This window comes from Electrophorus electricus, chromosome 10, assembly GCF_013358815.1.
Source record: "Electrophorus electricus isolate fEleEle1 chromosome 10, fEleEle1.pri, whole genome shotgun sequence".
Lineage (NCBI taxonomy): Eukaryota > Metazoa > Chordata > Actinopteri > Gymnotiformes > Gymnotidae > Electrophorus > Electrophorus electricus.
This window is the reverse complement of record NC_049544.1, coordinates 4,300,001-4,319,163: the sequence shown is the minus strand read 5'-3', so window position 1 is coordinate 4,319,163 and position 19,163 is coordinate 4,300,001. Positions and strand designations below refer to the sequence as shown.

General features: G+C 45.7%; 2 protein-coding genes across 3 annotated transcripts in view; one reads left to right on the top strand and one right to left on the bottom strand.

The window, feature by feature from the left end:
* Positions 1 to 409: 409 nt before the first annotated feature.
* mtbp (MDM2 binding protein) lies at positions 410 to 17,818 on the bottom strand. Of its 2 annotated transcripts, XM_026999238.2 has the most exons (22): positions 17,673 to 17,818; positions 17,359 to 17,436; positions 17,200 to 17,273; positions 16,899 to 17,038; positions 16,666 to 16,724; positions 16,310 to 16,448; positions 16,037 to 16,151; positions 12,783 to 12,905; positions 10,560 to 10,654; positions 9,872 to 9,938; positions 8,962 to 9,079; positions 8,549 to 8,725; positions 7,127 to 7,240; positions 6,451 to 6,615; positions 6,264 to 6,351; positions 5,632 to 5,790; positions 4,060 to 4,155; positions 3,710 to 3,967; positions 2,324 to 2,540; positions 1,690 to 1,803; positions 1,024 to 1,089; positions 410 to 709 (listed from the first exon to the last, which is right to left on the bottom strand). In XM_026999238.2, exons 1-22 carry the CDS (start codon positions 17,734 to 17,736, stop codon positions 665 to 667), a joined length of 2,571 nt encoding a protein of 856 aa, XP_026855039.2. In that variant the 5' UTR covers positions 17,737 to 17,818; the 3' UTR covers positions 410 to 664. The 2 variants fall into 2 exon arrangements, with proteins under 2 accessions (XP_026855039.2, XP_026855038.2); XM_026999237.2 differs by having other exon boundaries at positions 410 to 1,089.
* Positions 17,819 to 18,051: 233 nt separating this feature from the next.
* mrpl13 (mitochondrial ribosomal protein L13) overlaps positions 18,052 to 19,163 on the top strand; it is an 11,860-nt gene continuing 10,748 nt past the window's right edge. Inside the window, exons 1-2 of the mRNA XM_026999239.2 lie at positions 18,052 to 18,162; positions 18,532 to 18,655. Of these exons, the coding sequence (XP_026855040.1) occupies positions 18,136 to 18,162; positions 18,532 to 18,655 (151 nt within the window). The 5' untranslated portion in view covers positions 18,052 to 18,135. The remainder of the gene's footprint in view (positions 18,163 to 18,531; positions 18,656 to 19,163) is intronic.

Here is a 19,163-nt window from a genome sequence, read left to right as displayed (position 1 = left end):
AGGTCATTTAAGCCAAGGTGAGTATCAGGCAGAAGTGTAACTAAAGTGGCTTTATCCCTCATCAGACCACTCATGTGTGGCCAATTTCAAGGCTGGCTGCTGTTTTGAGTGAAACTCAAACTCCAGCTACTAAAATGAGGCAGAATGAAGTGGGCAGAAATTCTCATTTGAGTCTTCAGAGCAAAACAAAACAGTTGTCCACCGATCGCAGGAGTATGCTCTATTCCTCGTCCTGGGTGACTGGCTTGTCGCGGTCTTTTCCACTTTTTGCTGTAGTGTTCATTTGTTTTTCAATGCACTGCGGTTAACCTTACCAACTACCAAATCTAGAAGTACATTTTCCCCCATCTTATTAAACTAAGATGCATATTTCTTGAATTCATGAGTATTAGAATGATAAAAGCAGAAATGCAAAAATTATAAAAAATTTTAATACATACAGCATGACATGACAGCATATAATACAAAAGATATCTTACAATGACAACACTATTACAAGGGAGCTGTACAGGGGTTTATAAAGATATTTACTTTATTAGTTATTCCAAGACAAAACATGCACTACGTCATCAGATCGTATCTTGAGCATCAGCACCTCTGACCTGTTTTTTGTTTTGTTTTTTAAAAACAAACAAAAAAAACCCCCAAAAAACACTGACGTGGATTAGACGTCATTTTTAGAGGCTTTCTCCACAACCCAGTCTATCACCTGTAAACGTCAAAGTGGACAGTTTTGGTATAAAAATAACATTGTTTTTACTGACAAACGATGCCCATCCTTCTTTCATACATGCAGACAAACTATATATGGTTTATGCGGTTTAGACAGAACCCAACCTAACCACACCTCTGATGACATTTGGGTCACGAGGACCTAAATCGTTTTTTTTTTAACTGCACTAGACCCATTCGTACATCACACAAAATCTTGGGCAAATCAGGCCCCTGGCTGTTTTCAGGAATTTGGTCAGCCTTCACAAGAACCTTCTGTAGTTCCATCAAAGTGTTAGAGGAACGGCTTACCTGCTGGGCATTTCGGTGAGCTGCTTTCCTCATCTCCTCATGCAGCCCCCGTGAGGTTTTCAGGTCCTGGCCCAAACAAGGATGCAGGGACTAGGGTTAGTTATGACAGATGCAGCCATACCTACTGGCATTTGGAACAGGGCTTAGTTTTTGCAGCTGTCCCACAAGACAATGCTGCGGCTGTTTGTAAAGGTCTTGCTCTGAAACGGCCTCCATAAACAGGCTAGAACTATAATGAGGACATTCCAGAAATATATCACGTGACAGATATGTGTGTCGGCCTGTGGCCGGTCTGGTGGGCTAATGTGTGTGAAGGTCTTTTGAATGAGCATCTTCTATACATACAGGCTCAAAGTACTATTTTATGAGGTTATGCAGAGTTCTACGCACACTGTTGTGATCATAAAAAAATGGAGTCACAACATGCTCGCCCTATGAACTGCGCCATCAGGAGTAGCTGTATGAAAACATGTGCTGACAACTAAAATCCATTTTCAATTATAACCCTGAGAGGGCATGCAAAATCCATCAGAGGCTCTGAACATCACTGAACCACAGAGTTAAAAACGAAACCTTGTGGTAACATCGCGTGGCCTTCACTATTTTTGCTCCGGGCCTCCATCTGTGCCACCGTGTATTGTTTTCCATCACCCCAGTTAACGATACCTTCAGATAAAGCTTAGACACATCAAACAGTCTCTGGCTGCAGGCGTGGAAGCACTCGTGCTTGGTGGTGATCCCGTAGTGCTGCAGTGTCTTCGCAACCACCTCTTTCAGCATCTGTGAAATAACGCAGCCCATATGGGTCTTCAGTGAGCTGAGACAAAGAGATATCACACGGCCAGACTCCTATTCCTGCTTCTCAGGAAGTGTCTCACACTGCTGCTTGTTAGGGAAAATAACAGGTGTGTGTGTGTGTGTGTTTGTGTACATACATCTTAGAACGCTGTTTGACGTGTTCTCTTTCCATGTCAGACATTAAGAACATGGATGTTAACAATCTGATGCTAGTTGAGTGTTCTTAAAATAAGCCACCATGTAGTTAATCTTAGATTCAGTTTGACTAAAGTTCAAATTTGCACTTGAAAGGTACTTGATGAGAAATGTTTAATATTTTCCACAGCTCCGCCTGTGACTGATTACAATATACATAATGTGGTTTGACTAACCTCATTAAAGATTTACAAAGATACAAATCAGAAATCTGAATTTTGTAGAAGGTTAAGACCATAAAATACACCAACCAGCACCTTTTCGACGAGCATTCGTGTGCTGCATGTGTGCGTGTGCCCACACTCACGCGGTTGTGTTTCTGGGAGCGGGACTCTCTCTGTCCCTGGGTGGGGTTCAGGCCAGCTGGTTGGCCACGTGCAGGCCTGTCGACGGAGCGCCCGACCGGGCCGCCAGCGGACTGGGAGCGGCCCCGCTGCAGCCGTAGGGCCGTGGTCGCTGGGTGTCTGCCACTGCCTGCGCTTCCCTGAGAGCCCAGCGACTCGCCACTCTCAGACTTGGCCAACCTGAGAAAGGAAAAACAACACAGAAACAGCATAAAATGCACACAGAAACAGCAAGTACATTTTGGTTGCTGGGGCAACCAAACAAAAACACACACACGGGACACTGACGCATTCTAAAAGCATTATTAGTCCTGACTAGCTCACATTAAAGTAAGTGTGTGTGGGTGTGTGTGTGTGTGTGTGTGTGTGTGGGGGGTTCAGTCTGACAAGCCTGACAGAAGGGTGGTGATAGAACAACATCTCAGTCCTGTCCAGTCCATTTGCATCAACTTGCTATTTTCAGTTGTGCCTGAAATATCGTTCCATCATATGCTGAGTCCAGTAATGCACTCGATGGTGATTTTTTTTAAACTGATGACTGGTCTTAAACATAACCCATAAGCCCTGGGAGTCCTCTAAAAGCCTGCCATTGGAGAAGCAATAAAGTCAGCACGCTGAGGCAGCCTATCATGGCAGACGGCAGGCCAGAGTGCAGTGACTGAGCTGTGGGATTAGTGTTGCGTGCGAAAGGCATTTAAAGGGAACTGACATTTCTGGGGGTGCTGAAATATTACATCATGCCCACGTGTGGCGTTTGATATTCGCCACAGCTCTTCTTCTCAAGGTGGCACCGTTTTATATGCCTGCTCATTTCCTGCTCTTTGACAAAGCCATCAAACGTGGGTCTGTACTCGATTTTGCCAAGAATGATGTGCGGGGAATAGGAACGTGTAGGGGGAGGAGCTTGTGGAACATCTGGTGCTGCAGGGGGAGGAGCTTGTGGAACATCTGCGAGCCCTTTCAGTAAAAGAAAACAAATGAGCAAAAGGCTTCCTGTGTCTCGGGGTGATAAACGTCGGAAAGTGAAAAAGCCGGAGAGGGTGTTAATTACAGGACATCTACTGGGAGATTAATTCCACTGCTGTGATCGTTTTCCTCCATCACTCAGATACGCAATGGTTCATGAAAGAAATTCTCAGAAGTTTTGAATATGCTATTTACATCTCTGGGACGGCTATGAATAGCACCCACATGGTCTGAAAATAAAAATTATGGATACACTGTCAACGAAAATAGTAAGCGTCGTAGTATGAGATCACTACCATTCATTTTTATCCCTTACAATGATTTAACTGGTAAAAGAGTGTCATGCATAGTCCTGCCTAAAGTCCTGCACGCAGCACTCTGACCTCTTGTGCTGGTGGGCGTGTGCGTCTGGTCCGCGAGTGCGGTGCTTGCGGCACAGCGGCTCGCTCTGCAGTGCCTCGTCGTTGGGCACGCTGTCCGGCTCGGCCAGGCCGGCAGGTGAGGGCATGGGGCTCAGGGCCAGCGTCACCGGGCAGGGCTCCTTGCAGCACGTGGTCTGGGTCTCGAAGCGGATCAGGCGCGACTGCAGCCGCACGAAGTCCCGGTCCCGCTCCAGAGCCTTCCGCTCGTCCAGACAAAACCTGCGTGAGCGCGGAGAGCGAGGGCGTAAGGGCGAACGCAGGGGGCACAATCAGGACAACGTCGCGCTGCTTGCTGGTCTGCGCACACTCACTCAATCCCGTGGTAGTGGGCACTGGTGGCTTGCTGGAACGGGAGGTTGGTCACTTTTCGCGGAGTGAGATCACGTGACAGCTGGAACGCATTCTCCCTACAAACACATCAGTGAGAAGGTCCCAATATGCATAAGAAGGCTAAGAAGGCATTAACTGTATTTATCAAACATGTTTAGCTCAACAATTAGCAATTCATCCCAAGCAAATGGCACATTACCAACTCAAGTCCATGATGAGACATGTAATTAGATTTTTGTATATGAACAAGCTTTACTGAACACGAGAAATGTAATTAAATCCTGCATTTCCAGTAGGCTGCGATGGGAAAACGCCGCATTGAAGAACAGAGCGGCTGGGGTGCCAGGCAAGTCGAGAGAGAGAGGGGTTATGCAGACACCCAGATGGCGGCGTTACCCATCCGCCGGTAATGCCGCTGAATCTTGGCGAATTACACAGTGAGAACACATTAGTCTGGTCGGGGTACATTTTCTACTGCCGTGCTCCCTGCTCAAAAAGAACTGAAAACCTTCATGCACTCATCCAAGATTGGATGGGTCTACTAAGAACAGTCGTAAGCCGTCTGTGGGTTAGTGCGATGGAATAAAAATGGATACATTTTTCTTCGAGGTGGTCCATTAACCTTTTGATTCTCTAGAAGAATTTTCATGTAGTTTTCTTGTCGCTGTTTTCCAATGTGGTGTTTTTTTTCTTCTCATTTTCAAGTCTTTTCCCTTACTGTTGCCAAGAGGTAACGGCTGCACCGCCTGCCCCTAGTGAGGATGAAGCCTGCCAAGACACGTCAGTCCACCCCTCTAATTCACCAGCTCCGTGCAGGATCCACACTTTATTTTAAATTTATTTTCCGCTTGCTGTCCGGACAGCGGAGTCCCTTGTGGTCTTCAAACGCAGACTGAAGACCCATCTATTTGTGTATTATTTAAATGACCACTGACCCTGCTCCTGTGTTGACTAACTAAAACTCTAGTACTTATTGTAGGGTATTGTTTATTGAACTAATGTTGACTAACTAGTACTTAATGTTTATTGCACTTACTGTTGTCTAGGCATCAGCATTGATCCCTGTATTTCTACAGTACTCTAGCTCATTGGTATATTGGACTCTAACCTCCTGTACTGGCCAGGATGTATTCTATGAGTAAATGACAAAGCACTTTTGTAAGTCACTCTGGAGAGGAGTGTCTGCTAAATGCCATAAATGTACATTTTAAATTTAATTTTTTTTTTTTTAATTTAAATTTTGCCATTTTATTTGGATAGTTCCTTATAGCAGGCATACAAAGGCTCATATCAACAAGAAACATGAAATCATCTGATACATACAGAACTTGCATTGTAGTTTAGTTCATGGTTCCAATAGTAGAGTCCAGGTTATGATTAGGATTTGGGCTGAGGTTAAAGTTAGGGTGTTGATTGCTTTGGTTATGGAACACCGAGTTGATGATTAGTTTGGATTCGATGCTGAGTAGTTAGTTAAATATCTCCAAGCCAGAAGAGCCACGGCAGTTTAGCCTGTCCGGTACCTTCTGGTGCAGCGAGAGGCTTGTACTCACCCTCGGAGGACAGGCAGCGGTTGCAGTTCTCCACTGGGCAGCCCATCAGGCGTGAAGTGTCTGAGGACCTCTCTGGCGTCCATCAGCGCAGAGCTGTTCCTCTGGCTTCCCTTCGGGCCCATGAGACACTCCCCAGAGTTGCCGCTGAACAGGGTGGACCTGGAGGGGGCACCGGTGAGTCACTATCGGCCCGAAAACCAGCAACAAAATGTCCCCAACTCCACTTCGGAGAGCTGCATGAGGGGTCTTATTGCATCTTCCGTGGTTTCTTTTAAACACAAGGCACACGTGAAGCAGTAGACCGTGGTCTGTTGCGCGTCTACCATTTACTTTGACACCTCAAAACATTTATCTCCAGCTCCAAGGTCATGTAACAACTCCTATAAACAATTTTATAAATATGGCCAAAAGCTAGAGACGGTCAGAAAAGAGGATTCTTGTGATTTAATATACATTTTCATTAACTAGCAAATGCTGCAAAGTCTGCTCTGCCCTTCATATGTTTGCCTGACTCCTGTTAGAGGCAAATGTACTGGCAATATTATCTGTCATGTGCTTCAATATAAAGCATAAACAAATAATAAACTGACCAGGAACACCCCAGTAAGACGTCCAGGAGGGACAGGACTGACCTGGTCCTCTGACGGCCCTTCTGCAGGTTTGCGTAGTTCCGCAGGGCGCTTCTCTCAGGCCAGTCTGAGGGTGGGCCATGCTTAGTGCCTGATCGATAACAACACAGTGGCTCACATCACTATCAGGCAGCCTGCCAAATCATTATAGTTCCATATTTGTATAGAAAGCCTAAAGATTTCTGTTTACTGCTGGTAACAGAGATGCGGTTCCCTTCCTCCAGGGGCACGCGGGTGGATGCCCGGGGCAGGGTGGCGCCATGCATCTTCAGGTACTGCTCTCTGGCCAGCCTCAGCAGGGCTCGCAGATCATTGGGCGGCAGTGCCGCAGGCCCGTGGGACTCCGCCCTCCTCCCTGAGCACACAGAGGGGGGTGTGTCTCATTCCTCCATGCTCGCTACCTCTGCCGAGGTCACACTCAGACCCCTGCCGCCCTTTTCTGGCTAGAACATCTTCCATTCACGTGCACTGCTCCGCATAGGAGCCCGCTTAAAGGCAACACGAGTGTCGGGGGGAGGTCTCCATAACGCCAGTTAGGAAACAGGATGGAACAGTTTGAGACTGAACTATGAGCGATGAAGTCTGCCACAAAGCTAATAAAAAGGCTCTTGTGCTTTGCAATCAACCAGGTAGTGTGTCAGTCATGTTTCATAAGCTACAATTAGACTTGCAGATGCCAAGGAGTAACAAATCCCCACTGTTTACCTCTCATTTTAGGTAAGCACTCAGGTGGGACTTGAAGGGTGTGTGTGTGTGTGTCCAAAGGAATGTGACTGGCCTTCTCCAACACAAGTGCCATAGAGCATGCCATGTGAATATTTAAGGGTTCAAGCAAGAGGTTCTCGGTTGCCCAGGTAACCGCTTACGGAGGCATTCCTGAAGGACCTTGGCTTGCATGCTGGCTAGCCTCCTCTCCCTCAGCAAGAGTTGGTCTCCACGGAGACGGGGTAGCGAGCTCAGCCAGTCAGCAGTGTCGATCCCTGTCAAAAGAGAGGACAGGTTAATAGAGTTCAGCATCTCACTGCCACATTCTCTCAGCCAAACGCTCACCAACACGAGGTGTGTTCTAAACAGCCGATACTCTGAGCTCGATCTCAGCGCAAGATCCCACATTGCGAGGCAGAAATGAATGGGATGCTTTTTTTCCTCCTGATGAATACTATCAGCACTAATAAATTTCTAAAAACATTTGCAGGTGGATGGAAAAACAAAACAAAAAAAAAACAAAAAACAATACACTTCCTTTCAGAGTGCTGAACCACTGCAGGACAGGAGAAAGACTGTACCATCCTCGCAATGAGAACTAAACATGGAGCATTCCTGGAAGCATTCTCTCTGGTTTCTGATGTCTGGCTGGAGCCATGACTGGTATGACTGGCAAAATTCCACGTTTGGCGCAGGCAAGCAGGAGCAAAGCCACACCCTTTCTGGTCAAAAAACAGTACATTACCTTGACAAAACATCTCAGGCAGCGACAGTAACGCTTACACACTTTAATAGCACAAAAGGCTATTCAGAGGGAAACCCAGACAACAGCACTACTGTTCGACTTGACATGCAATATTAACTCAAAGAAGTGCCGCACACCTACACAGGCATTATCTGGTACTCCGAGGCACATGCAACTTTATTTTTAGCCAGACAATACAATATGCTGTTATCAACCTTTCTCTGAATGTCTAAAGTGATACGTACAGAGAAAGCCCCACTGGGGAAAGGGCAAAGAGAATACGTTTTAAGTGCTTATCAAGGCGTGGGAGTTGTTCATTTAAACGTGTTGTTACAATAGCAGGTAAGTGTGGAGGACACACAGCACTTGACGACCTGTTCTGATAACCAGCTGCCCATGGTCCAGTCATGGCTGGCTTAGATACACGCAAGCTGCATAAGTGACATGAGGTCGTGTGAGCTCCATATATGAGAAGGGTGTGTGTGTGTGTGTGTGTGTGTGTGTGTATATACGCGCGCGTGAGCCGAGGAGTGGTGTGGCAAGTTTTCTCCTTGCGTACTGCTGAGGTCCAATTAGCCTCAGCTGCTGTGAACATGTTATGTTTGTGGAGGGGCTTCAATCCAACTCTAATGAGAGGAGGTGTGCGGAAGGGAGTGCGATATGCCCTCTGGAAAGCCACGGTGCGCGCGCGCACACACACACACACACACACACACACACACACACACACACACACACACACACACACACACACTTCAAAACAACATCAGAGTTTGTCTACTGGAGCCATGCTTACATATTTACAAAGGACATGGTCAGGTCTGTTTGGTATTCTTACCTGAGGATGATGGAACTTTTCCCCGGATAAGGATAAGACTGTTGACCACTGCCAAGGCAGCGGCCCCATTGATCTGATTGGCTGAGTGTAGGAGTCGTGCTTTAAGGCCGCCAGTCTCCGCCCCCTGGACCAAGAGCAGATAGTAGCCTTTCTCTCCTTTTACCTCGACCTCAGGGGCTACAGGAGTAGTGTTAATAACCACTTATAAATGTTTACAACAGTTATATATCAGACGAAATGCATTACAATGTGCCTGTGGTCACGAACAAAAAGGTTGTAGGAAAAAACTTCTAACAAAGATCAGCTATTCACATTACTACCTTATTTGGCAATATGGTAGTATTGTATTGAAATATGACCACAAATTTTAAGCAGCAAGCAGTTTGTGCTGAAGTAAATCTGTGTGTTCATACCAGATAAGCCTTTGGGTCGCGTGGCCACAAAGATCCTCCACTTGGCAGTGCTGAGCTGGGGGGCCGGCGGGAACATTTCAGAGCTCACCACACAGGACAGACAGAACAGAGCCCCAACCTGCCAACCAAACACAGAACCCATGAACACGCATACACACACACATGCGCAGACACACACAGGACAGACAGAACAGAGCCCCAACCTGCCAACCAAACACAGAACCCATGAACACGCATACACACACACATGCGCAGACACACACAGGACAGACAGAACAGAGCCCCAACCTGCCAACCAAACACAGAACCCATGAACACGCATACACATACACATGCGCAGACACACACAGGACAGACAGAACAGAGCCCCAACCTGCCAACCAAACACAGAACCCATGAACACGCATACACATACACATGCACAGACACACACAGGACAGACAGAACAGAGCCCCAACCTGCCAACCAAACACAGAACCCATGAACACGCATACACACACACATGCGCAGACACACACAGGACAGACAGAACAGAGCCCCAACCTGCCAACCAAACACAGAACCCATGAACACGCATACACACACATGCGCAGACACACACAGGACAGACAGAACAGAGTCCCAACCTGCCAACCAAACACAGAACCCATGAACACACATACACACACATGCGCAGACACACGGATACACACACAGGACAGACAGAACAGAGCCCCAACCTGCCAACCAAACAAGGAACCCATGAACACAAACACACACACACACAGGGATATAGACTCCGAACAGTGTGTCTGCAGCTTTTGCAGGGATGGAGGGAGCCTTTACCGAGGCTCTGGCAGATTTGATAAAGACCCACAGCTTGGAGGTAAGAAGCCTCCGTTTGTGTGCTTACAGGTGGCTGTCACCATACCTCTCCACGCAGAGCTCGAAGCTGATCCATGAGCATTTGGCCTTTGGCTGATCTGCTGAAGAGTGTGCTAGAAATCCAAGTCAAGGTATATGCTAACACAACAGAATGCAAAACACACACACACACACACACACACACACACAGACACACACAGACACACACGACATGCCATTTCTGGCTAATGATCATCCCTCAGAGAATAGAACAGTCTTGGTGAAAGTGACTACATGATTTATCAAGGTTACAGTAAGTAAATGGATGACCACAAATGGCTGACCATGTTTGCCTTGTCAGCCATTCGGTCAAGAGGGCGACTCAGTGAAAAGATGAATAATTCTTGGAGGTAACGACATGAGAGTTAACTGATGTTAAATTATTACAGACAGCAAGTGGTGGCGTGTACAGGGTAAAATGGCTTGAACACTCACTAAGTGTTCCAATAAATATACGATGCTAACTAGGTCTGACCCCTATTAAATGACTTCTGATCAAAATAATTCCACCTCGCAAGGCAAGAAACACTAGTGTGATGCACTACACAGAAAGTCATGAAGAAAGATGGCACAAAAGGAACAGCACGTCCTTCGGCCTTCTAAACGCTTCCGAGAAGAGACACCGCACACGCCACGGGTGCTAAGGACCCGGCGATTCATGGCGAGGCCCGGCAGAGGCGGGAGGTAAAGGATACAGCTCCAACTGGGTGCTCGAGCGGAGCAGCACCGGGAGATCCGTCACTCGTACCAGCTGAATCAGCTCCAAAGCTGGCTGGTAATAGTGGAACGTCTGCGTGCGAGAGCGGACATGTAATTGGCCCCGTCACACTAGCTTTAGTAAACACGCAGGATGGTTGGCACAACGAAAACGGGAGTCCCGTGCGAAGACGGGACTGCAATGCGGCATGCAGACATCTTTGCGAGAATTATGTGATTGCAGCAGGCGCACAGATGGATTTGTCTGACACGGCTCAGGCGTTTGATAATTTGGCGGAAGAGAAAGAAGGCTCCATCATAGCTATCATACCGTATGCAACTTGCTCTAGCCGTACCTGATGCATTATGCACCCAAACTTTCTGCACACAGCGTGCATGCATGCACCTACCATTACATAAATGAAAACAGCTGGTGTCTTCTGGATGTGCACATCCTTGGAACTAGGGGCGGTTGTGTTGACTAGGGACCTGTCAACAGTGCATTCTAATTTCATTTATCGTGTTAACACTTTGAATATTTTTGGAATTCTGTTTTTTTTTTAAACAACAACAACAACAACAATAACAACAAGGCTTTCCTATAAAAAGATTGTGAAATTCCAGAAGGTACTGAATGAGGGAGACAAAGATGGATGGAAAAACCAGGTTCAGATGGCCAACATCTGGCCAGCACCGGAGACCGGTAACTGCTGTTGCGGTAGTGGGCAGCAGAAACTCTCTGGGCTTGGTGGCGGAGGTGGCCGGGCTGCCCCTGGTCCGCACGGAGTATCTGCCCAGGAACTCCCAAACTTTGTAGCCAAGAAGGCCTTGGTGCTGGTGCAGCACAGTCACATACGCAATTCAGTGGCTTTAATAGACTAGTGAGGTCTGATCTCTCTGCCGCCCAAAACCTATTAAATCTCAAATCCAGACACACACTGCAGGAAGTGGGAGGTGAGAGTAAGCAAATTTGGACTGAGAGAAACAAGCTGGCCTTTACTCAGCATTTTTAGATGGAAACTCAAACTTTGCCAACTGAGTGAGTGTGAGTGTGTAGTTGTATATACTAGCGGGCAACAACACTAATACTCGGACAAACTTTTAACAAAGATATGACATCACTCCTTTTTCATGCTAGGGGAGCAGTATGCAGAAAATCTAAAAGAGAAATCACTCCAGTTAGACCACTGGAATATAGAATGCACAACCATAAAATGTAAATTGTGAAGTATAACCGAACGCTGTTGAACAAGCACACTTGTAGCTCGCCTCACTAGTACTGGACTACTTGAGGTTCATTTGAGAGGACTCCAGCGCTAGCTTACATCCACCCACGCTATCGTTTCAGATCCTGTCAGAAGAGGCTAACGCCGTCTCTCTGTGCGTTCTCCGCGACAGATGGGAGGGCCTGTCGCAAACCCATAAACACGGAGACACATAGGAAAATTATGTTTTAATGCCCATCGTGACAATAATGCTCATAGACCTGGCGGGTGCAAGAGGAGAAGTTAATGGCGCTAATCAGGGAGAGGGCAGTAAATCTGAGAGGCGTGTGAGCCGAGAGCCAAGGGTAAACAGCCAGCGGGGCACAAGCTGCTCCCACGGAGCTGCGAGCGTAGTTGCCGCGGTTGCGGGTGATTCATCCGCGGCGGGAAAACTCATTACCGCTGCATTCCACTCTCTCTTTATGACAGGGAGAAGAAGGGAAAGGGGAACCGGGCGAGGAAAAGAAAGTGAAAGCGCAAGAGTAAGTGAATAATAGAGAGAGCGCAACTGAATAAAAGGGAGAAAGAAGGGGGGAAAACCATAAACGTTAGCACGTGCATGTGCAGGAGGGAAAGCCCCACGAAGAGAATGACCGTTACAAGGCTACGAAATGTGCAGCTTCGTTACAGGTGTCTTGCTAGACCTTTTTTGTAATGTGGCTATATGGGATTTTAAAATCATCGTTCTATCCATTAACCTCTTAACTGGTAATGTCAAATTTACGTTCTCTTGCCTCAACAATGTCAGCTTTCTCACATTTGTGACAAAATGCTCATCACATCTCTAATACCACCGTTTCATATACACACACGTTTAACACTTAAAGCTACTATTTAATATAGTCTACTTTTAAATGCTGTCTAAAGGCTGTTGCCTTTAGAGTGAACTGGAGGAAAACATTCTGAAAATCTTATTTATGATGTGACTGCGCCAGTAAGGAAGGGAAGGCCACTTACCTCGGCCCGTGCTGTGCGGTCAGCGGCGCAGCAGGGCTCGGAGCCGGAACAGAGCTCACGACTCCAGTCAGCACCGGCCTGGGCCTTCAGACTAAAGCCTTCAAACAGCAGCTCTGACACAAACTGCAAGCAAACAGCACACAGGAGAAAACCCACAACAGTGAAGGGAGAATGCAGACCGTTTAGTAAACATTCAGTTGTGTGTCCCCTACCCCTCTTAGGCGCCCATTTAAACAACGAAAACAAATCAGGCCGTTCAGGTTTCCGTTATCCGCAGTACACTGTTACACGTAGGACCCCAGCTCAGAGGCGAAACCTCAGTGTCTCTCTGATCCGGCACGCCAAAGCTCCAAATAGCCGCTGGTGGCATCTCTTCTCTCATTGCATTTTCAGTGCAGTCTTCAGAAAACACGTCCCAAACAAGCTTCTCCCTCGGAACACTGGATGCAAATAAATCCAGGAACCGCTGTCCGAACTCAACATGAGGAGGACAAACACCTGCATGTCGCAGATATACCAGCGGAAAACCCTGACACGAGTTTCCAAAGTTATGATGCAGATTAGGCACAGAAAGCACTCGTCTGCACATTAAACGCATCACACTCTTTATGTACATTTATGGATATGAATGCAAAGTCCAAATTGCCAACCTTTCTAGCTGTAAAACCGGTACAGATGTGTCAGGTTTTTGTAATGCAATGCATTCGGCCTGGAACACTGACTGCTCACGGCGCCACTCGCTTGTTTTGCTGGGTTTCCTCCAACAGAGAACCTACACAGTTGTCTCGAGAAGGAAGGAAAGACTCTCACACCGTACCGCTTTCATTTCACAATTTCCAAAGCGGTCAATCAAGTTCTGCTATTTGGGTAGTTTACGACCCATTTCACAATTTGGCAGATGCCTTATACTGCCTGTTACACAACCAAGAATGCAGATTTTGATTCAACTGCCACTCAGTCCAGCTACACTATGGCGTCACCTTCATTATGTCAGAGAAAGTGTCAACGTAGGTCAGAGAACACAATCTATGTAAGATGTTAGAATGCCTTTCCCCTGCCTTTGCTTGAGAATAGCTACAAGATGCAATAATACCTTTTGAAGGTTGAAAGCAAATCTTAATACTACATCTATAACATCAGCCAATACCAAGTAGTGCTTTTCATTGTAATTGTTGCTTTGACGTATACTGTATGTGTGTATATTTTCAGTGCCACTAGAAAGTTTATGAGCCCTTTACAAGTTTTAGAGTAAATTTGACCTGAAACAATCAGAGGAGCGCTCCAGGCTGGGAAAGGTTACAAAATAAATCTTCTCCTTAAATCTTCTCATGGGTTCTCCTACCACTTCTATACTGAAGACACCCAACTAATCCTTTCCTTCCCACCTCCCTTCACTCAGGTTTCCAGTCATATCTCAGCAAGCTTGACGAACACCACTTCACGGATGACAGCCCACTACTTGAAGCTCAACCCCAGCAAGACAGAGCATCTGTACATACCAGGAACTCCCATTCCTCACCAGGGCCTCACCGTTTCTTTCGAGAACTCCCTGGTCTTGCTGTCTGAAGCTGCTCATAGCCTTGGCATAATTTTGGACAACCAGTATTCATTCTGGACTCGTGCTCATACAGAGGTGAATTTTGCATTTCTTCTAAGTATCAACACTGATACCTGCATTTAGGAGTATTCTAGTTAAATGGTATCTGGCTCTACCCTACTGTACTGGCTAGGAAACATTCAATGCGTAGATGACAATGCACTTTTGTAAGTCACTCTGGATAAGAGCATCCACTACATGCTGAAAATGTAAATGTAAAGAATTTGGTCTCCACCAATCTACTCTGCGGCAGATGGTATACAAACGGAGAAAATTTAGCACCTCTCTTCCTCTCCCAAGGTCAGCCAGCAAGAAAAATAATCACTCAAAGGACAGCAAATATTACAGAAAATCGCAAAGAACCCCCCCAAGGAACCATCTGAGGACCTACAGGCCTCTCATACATTGAGTAATGTCGGTGTTCAGTAGAACACTGAACAAGAACAGCATACATGGCAGGATATCAGGAGGATACCACCAGTCTCCAAAACAAACACCACTGCCCATCTCAAGTTTGCTGAAAAGCACATGGATAAGACAGAAGCCTACTGGAAGAATGTTCTGTGGACAGATTAATCCAAAATATATAATTTTTTTGGTTTGGTGAAAAACACTGCATTCCATCACAAGAACCTCACCCCGACTGTTAGGCATGAGGCTGGCAGGGTCATGGTTTGGAGCTGCCTTGCTGCCTCTGGTCCAAGATGGAAATTATTATTAACTTATAACTTTTGGACTGTTCCAGCAAATTCTACAGGAGAATTTAGAAATGCTGAGGAAACTCCTTAAAAGAAGAGTATATAGAAGGTAGCCCACCAACATCACTAAGATGAAGCCGTTTTGTAAAGAGCCAAAATTCCTCCCATTCATTGTGCAACATTCGTTATTTACCAGAAACATTTGATTGAAGTTATTGCTGCCTAACAAGGCATGCCAGTTGCTGAAAACAAGGGTTCACATGTTTTGACATTTAATATTGGATCATTTTCCTCAATAAATTAATGTAAAACTAATGTTTTTGCATCATTTGTTTAATTGGGTTCTAGCTAGTTTTAGGTATTATATGAAAATATGATCAAATTTCATGTCAAATGTACGTAGAAATACAAAAGCCTTCTAGTGGTACTGTATATTGCATGAGTCAGAATGACATTACTGTAAGTGAGTGGCTTTATTAGGAATAACAGCAGTGCATCCATTTCTTCAATAATCACATTCAACAGCTTTGGAACTCTGCGTCAACTATTTCAAGAACTAACTTCAGGAGTTTGTTACATTAGTGCCCTCTGGTGGTGTCACTGAAATAATCATATTTATATTCATATTTACAACACTTAGCTGACACTTTTAACCAAAGCAGCTTACAATTATGACTGAGTACAACTTGAGCAATTGAGGGTTAAGGGTGGCATCTTGGCAGTGGTGGGACTTGAACCAGCAACCTTTTGATTACAAGTCAAGTACCTTAACCACATGCATTATTAACGGTGCATTAAATTAGTATTAGAAATATGCCATATGCAGCATGGCAGGACACCATCCCCACACATTTAACTCAGTCTCTCTTTTAAACAGGCATTTAACTGGCAAATGCAAGGTTTGTGTTGTGATCCACCAAGCTATGCAAAAACACAGGCTGCGCAGAGAGGCATGTTACCTTTCTCTCTCTGACCAGCAGGCCTCCTCTCCACAGCTCACGTTCATCGATGCAGTCCTGAACCCAAGAGGGAGAACACACTCTGCCTGAGAGGTACGAGGCTGCCATCTGCCATCTAGGGAACAGCGTTACCATTAGAAAGAATAATATGGCATCTTCAGTTCTACTGCCATATATTGTCCCTTGCTATCTGAAACATTTTATTAAATAAATATGCGCCCCCCCCCCCAAATAAAGAACAATTGTAAAAGCAATTACTAAATAGTCTGTTACCCTGCACTGTGCTCTGTGACGATGGTAATCCGTGCAGAGTGCCAAGCCTGCATGTGCTTCAGGGAGCCCATCACAGGCAGGAAGTCTTTTAATCCCACCTCATCCACACACAGCATAATTACATCCAGTAGAAATCTCCCTGTCAATCAGGAAACACATTTCACTCAAGCACAGCATAAAACAAACGTGTCACTCAAAATTCACAACTCCTCAAACCTGTGACAAACACTATACATCTAAAAGGCACATCTATGGATTTATAAAGATGATACCATGTTCCAAACCAGCCAGATGAACCAGTGCATCATAATTCTCCTCCAGCTGGGCAATCTTGGTGAGGGTTAATGGCTCATTACCTGGTGGAGGGAGTTTGTCCGCTAACTGATGCAGGGCCTCAGCCGCATCTTCAAACAGCCTAGAAAGGTGATAAAGGACATGCAGATCTAAAGACGAGGGCATCTATATATGTCAAACAGCATTTTCTGCAACCATGCAACGGCTCAACTTATTTTCCTAAATTGATTTTTAAACTCATTCCGTCCTGTGCATGTAGATTTCAGTAGCGCGTGAGATGACGGCAAGCACACACTCTGCATGCGACAGGGTCTCGGACTGCTGGCTGTGCTCCTGATCCTGTAGAGCGCTGACACAGCTGTCCACAGCAGAGACTACAGGCTCCTCATTGTCACTGTGCTGCACAGACACCTCCTCCCACTCCGTACTACAGTACTGGCAAATGGACACAGGTGAATGATAGACTTGGCAATGAACCAATTTTAAAAAAACAAACAAACCCAGCACTGCACAGAAGGTACGTAATTGTACTGCGATGTGCCCAATATGGTAACGTCAAAAGCCTTTTAGGTGTTTGCAAATTGTAACGAACTTACCAGTGTTGGAACACACAATGCTTGGATAGCAAAGTGCCACTTCTGTGAGCCAGGACTTCCACTCAGAGAGCAAGCTATCAAGAGAAAAAACGTTAGAATCGATGACGACCAAATCAACCAATACAAGACCGCATACAAATAACATTACAGGTGGTTTACCGGGGAAAGGTGAAATCCCAGACGTACAGGTAGAAAGCTCTTTGAGTTTGTCGTGTACTTTTTTCGCAGTGTCAATACCTAAAATGCAACATTTATTTAAAGATAACTTGACACTAGCCCATTCTATTATCTGCACATGGATGGACCAGTAGTATGAAAAGACATGGAGCAGTAAAGACATTGTGAAAAGGCTTTAAACGCAGCTCTGAGCTTTATTTCTAACTCACCAGTAGAGCTGCTTTGCTAACCTAGGTTAGCTAACCTTGCTGGCAAATGTGATTTTTGCTGTGAAGCTAAACGACAGATTGTCTTACCGCTGAAAGAAATCGGTTTCTTGGGCTCCACGTTAATTAACACGACAAGTACATATCTGTCCATATTTGTGCGACCTTAGTCTTATAACAATTCAGCTGTTTTACTGAGAGCTGCACAACATTAAACAAATTTCCCCGCGTTTTGACAAAGGGGTGTTACACGCTGACATGGAAATTACGCAAATATGTTACGGCAAAATATAGTCGGGTGGAACGGAAAACTTGGTCATCTGTGGTTATTTTACGTGCCTTTTTAATAAAACTAGATCGCAATAGAAATGTGTGAGGCCAGCTGTGGAATTACTAAACCTCACTTATTTTACCAGCAAAACAAGAATATTGTTATTCATGTGATATGGGAACTATTCTGTTTCCGCAGCGACTCTCAGGAAGTAAAGCGTTGCTGGACCAGAAAAGCCCAATCGGGGTCAAATGTAGCTACCTACCTACCTAGCTAGTTAACATGTCTAGCTTTTCCAGATCTGCCCAGGTAATCATATTAAATTTTTACAAGTATGTGTGTGAGATCGCAATTTGCTTATTTTTGTAGATGTAAGATATACATTGTTAGCTAGCTATCTTGCCTGTAAGCTCTTGACATATAACGTTAGCTGATCTAGCTTAGCTAGCAAATCCTTGTAACTAAAACGTGCAGTCTGAACCGTCATCGTACCTGTGACTTATGGGCTTATTCACACGAATAAACCTGCTTGACACTTAACGAATAGTTGGTTGCACAAAGCATCAAGCCTTGTTTATGCTGACAGAAGGAGCAGTGTATGATGTCGATCAATGTTAACTTGGCTAGCTACAGTGGTGTGAAACAGCCACATGACACATGTTTGGGTTCGTTTCACAGCAGTGGGCAACCTTTGGCAGGTCCTGGTACTTAATAGACGCCCGAATGCAGCCTCCGGGAAAGATTGCCGTAATGTGCTCCGTACGTCTTCAAGGGAAGCATAAGCCGATCTACCACGCATTAAGTGAGTGAACCTAAACACATACTTGCGCTTAAAGGCATCCAGCGTTTTCTACATCTGTATTTGTTAGGCTGGACTGAAACACTTGCACTATTGGGCACATACAGCAGTGGCCACAACGTGGCGGTAGAGGACAAGACTTTAATCCATTGTAGACGGACCACAGGACTGAACGCAGCACTTCGCCAACCGCTACAGCTGCGAATCGATCTGAATTATGGCCTCCCGCCGTCCCCATAACACGCGTTTTATGTAGAACAGTTTACATATACTCTAGAGCGATGAAATTAGGTTAATATTATGCACAGTTGTGCTACGTGAAATATAGCCCCCATGGGTGCATGAGCGTTTCTCTCTCAGCATTGCGGTTCTAATGGCTGGGATTCGAAAGTGATGTCCCAGTAGCAAGGCAGCTGATTCCAGAGCGTTAGGGTTATGACTCTTGCAGGAAGCCAGCACCCCGGGTTGGTACAACCAACGCTGCGCTCGGCTCACTAACGACCTCCAGCTT

What these genes read in the sequence shown, in the direction of transcription:
- mtbp (XM_026999237.2), bottom strand. Translation starts at nt 17,736, where the DNA reads ATGGACAGATATGTACTTGTCGTGTTAATTAACGTGGAGCCCAAGAAA. An exon ending in CATTGTGTGTTCCAACACTG is followed by an intron (nt 17,039 to 17,199) that starts GTAAGTTCGTTA and finishes TCCATTTGCCAG; the next exon opens with TACTGTAGTACGGAGTGGGA. An exon ending in AAAAGTTCCATCATCCTCAG is followed by an intron (nt 7,241 to 8,548) that starts GTAAGAATACCA and finishes CTCTTTTGACAG; the next exon opens with GGATCGACACTGCTGACTGG.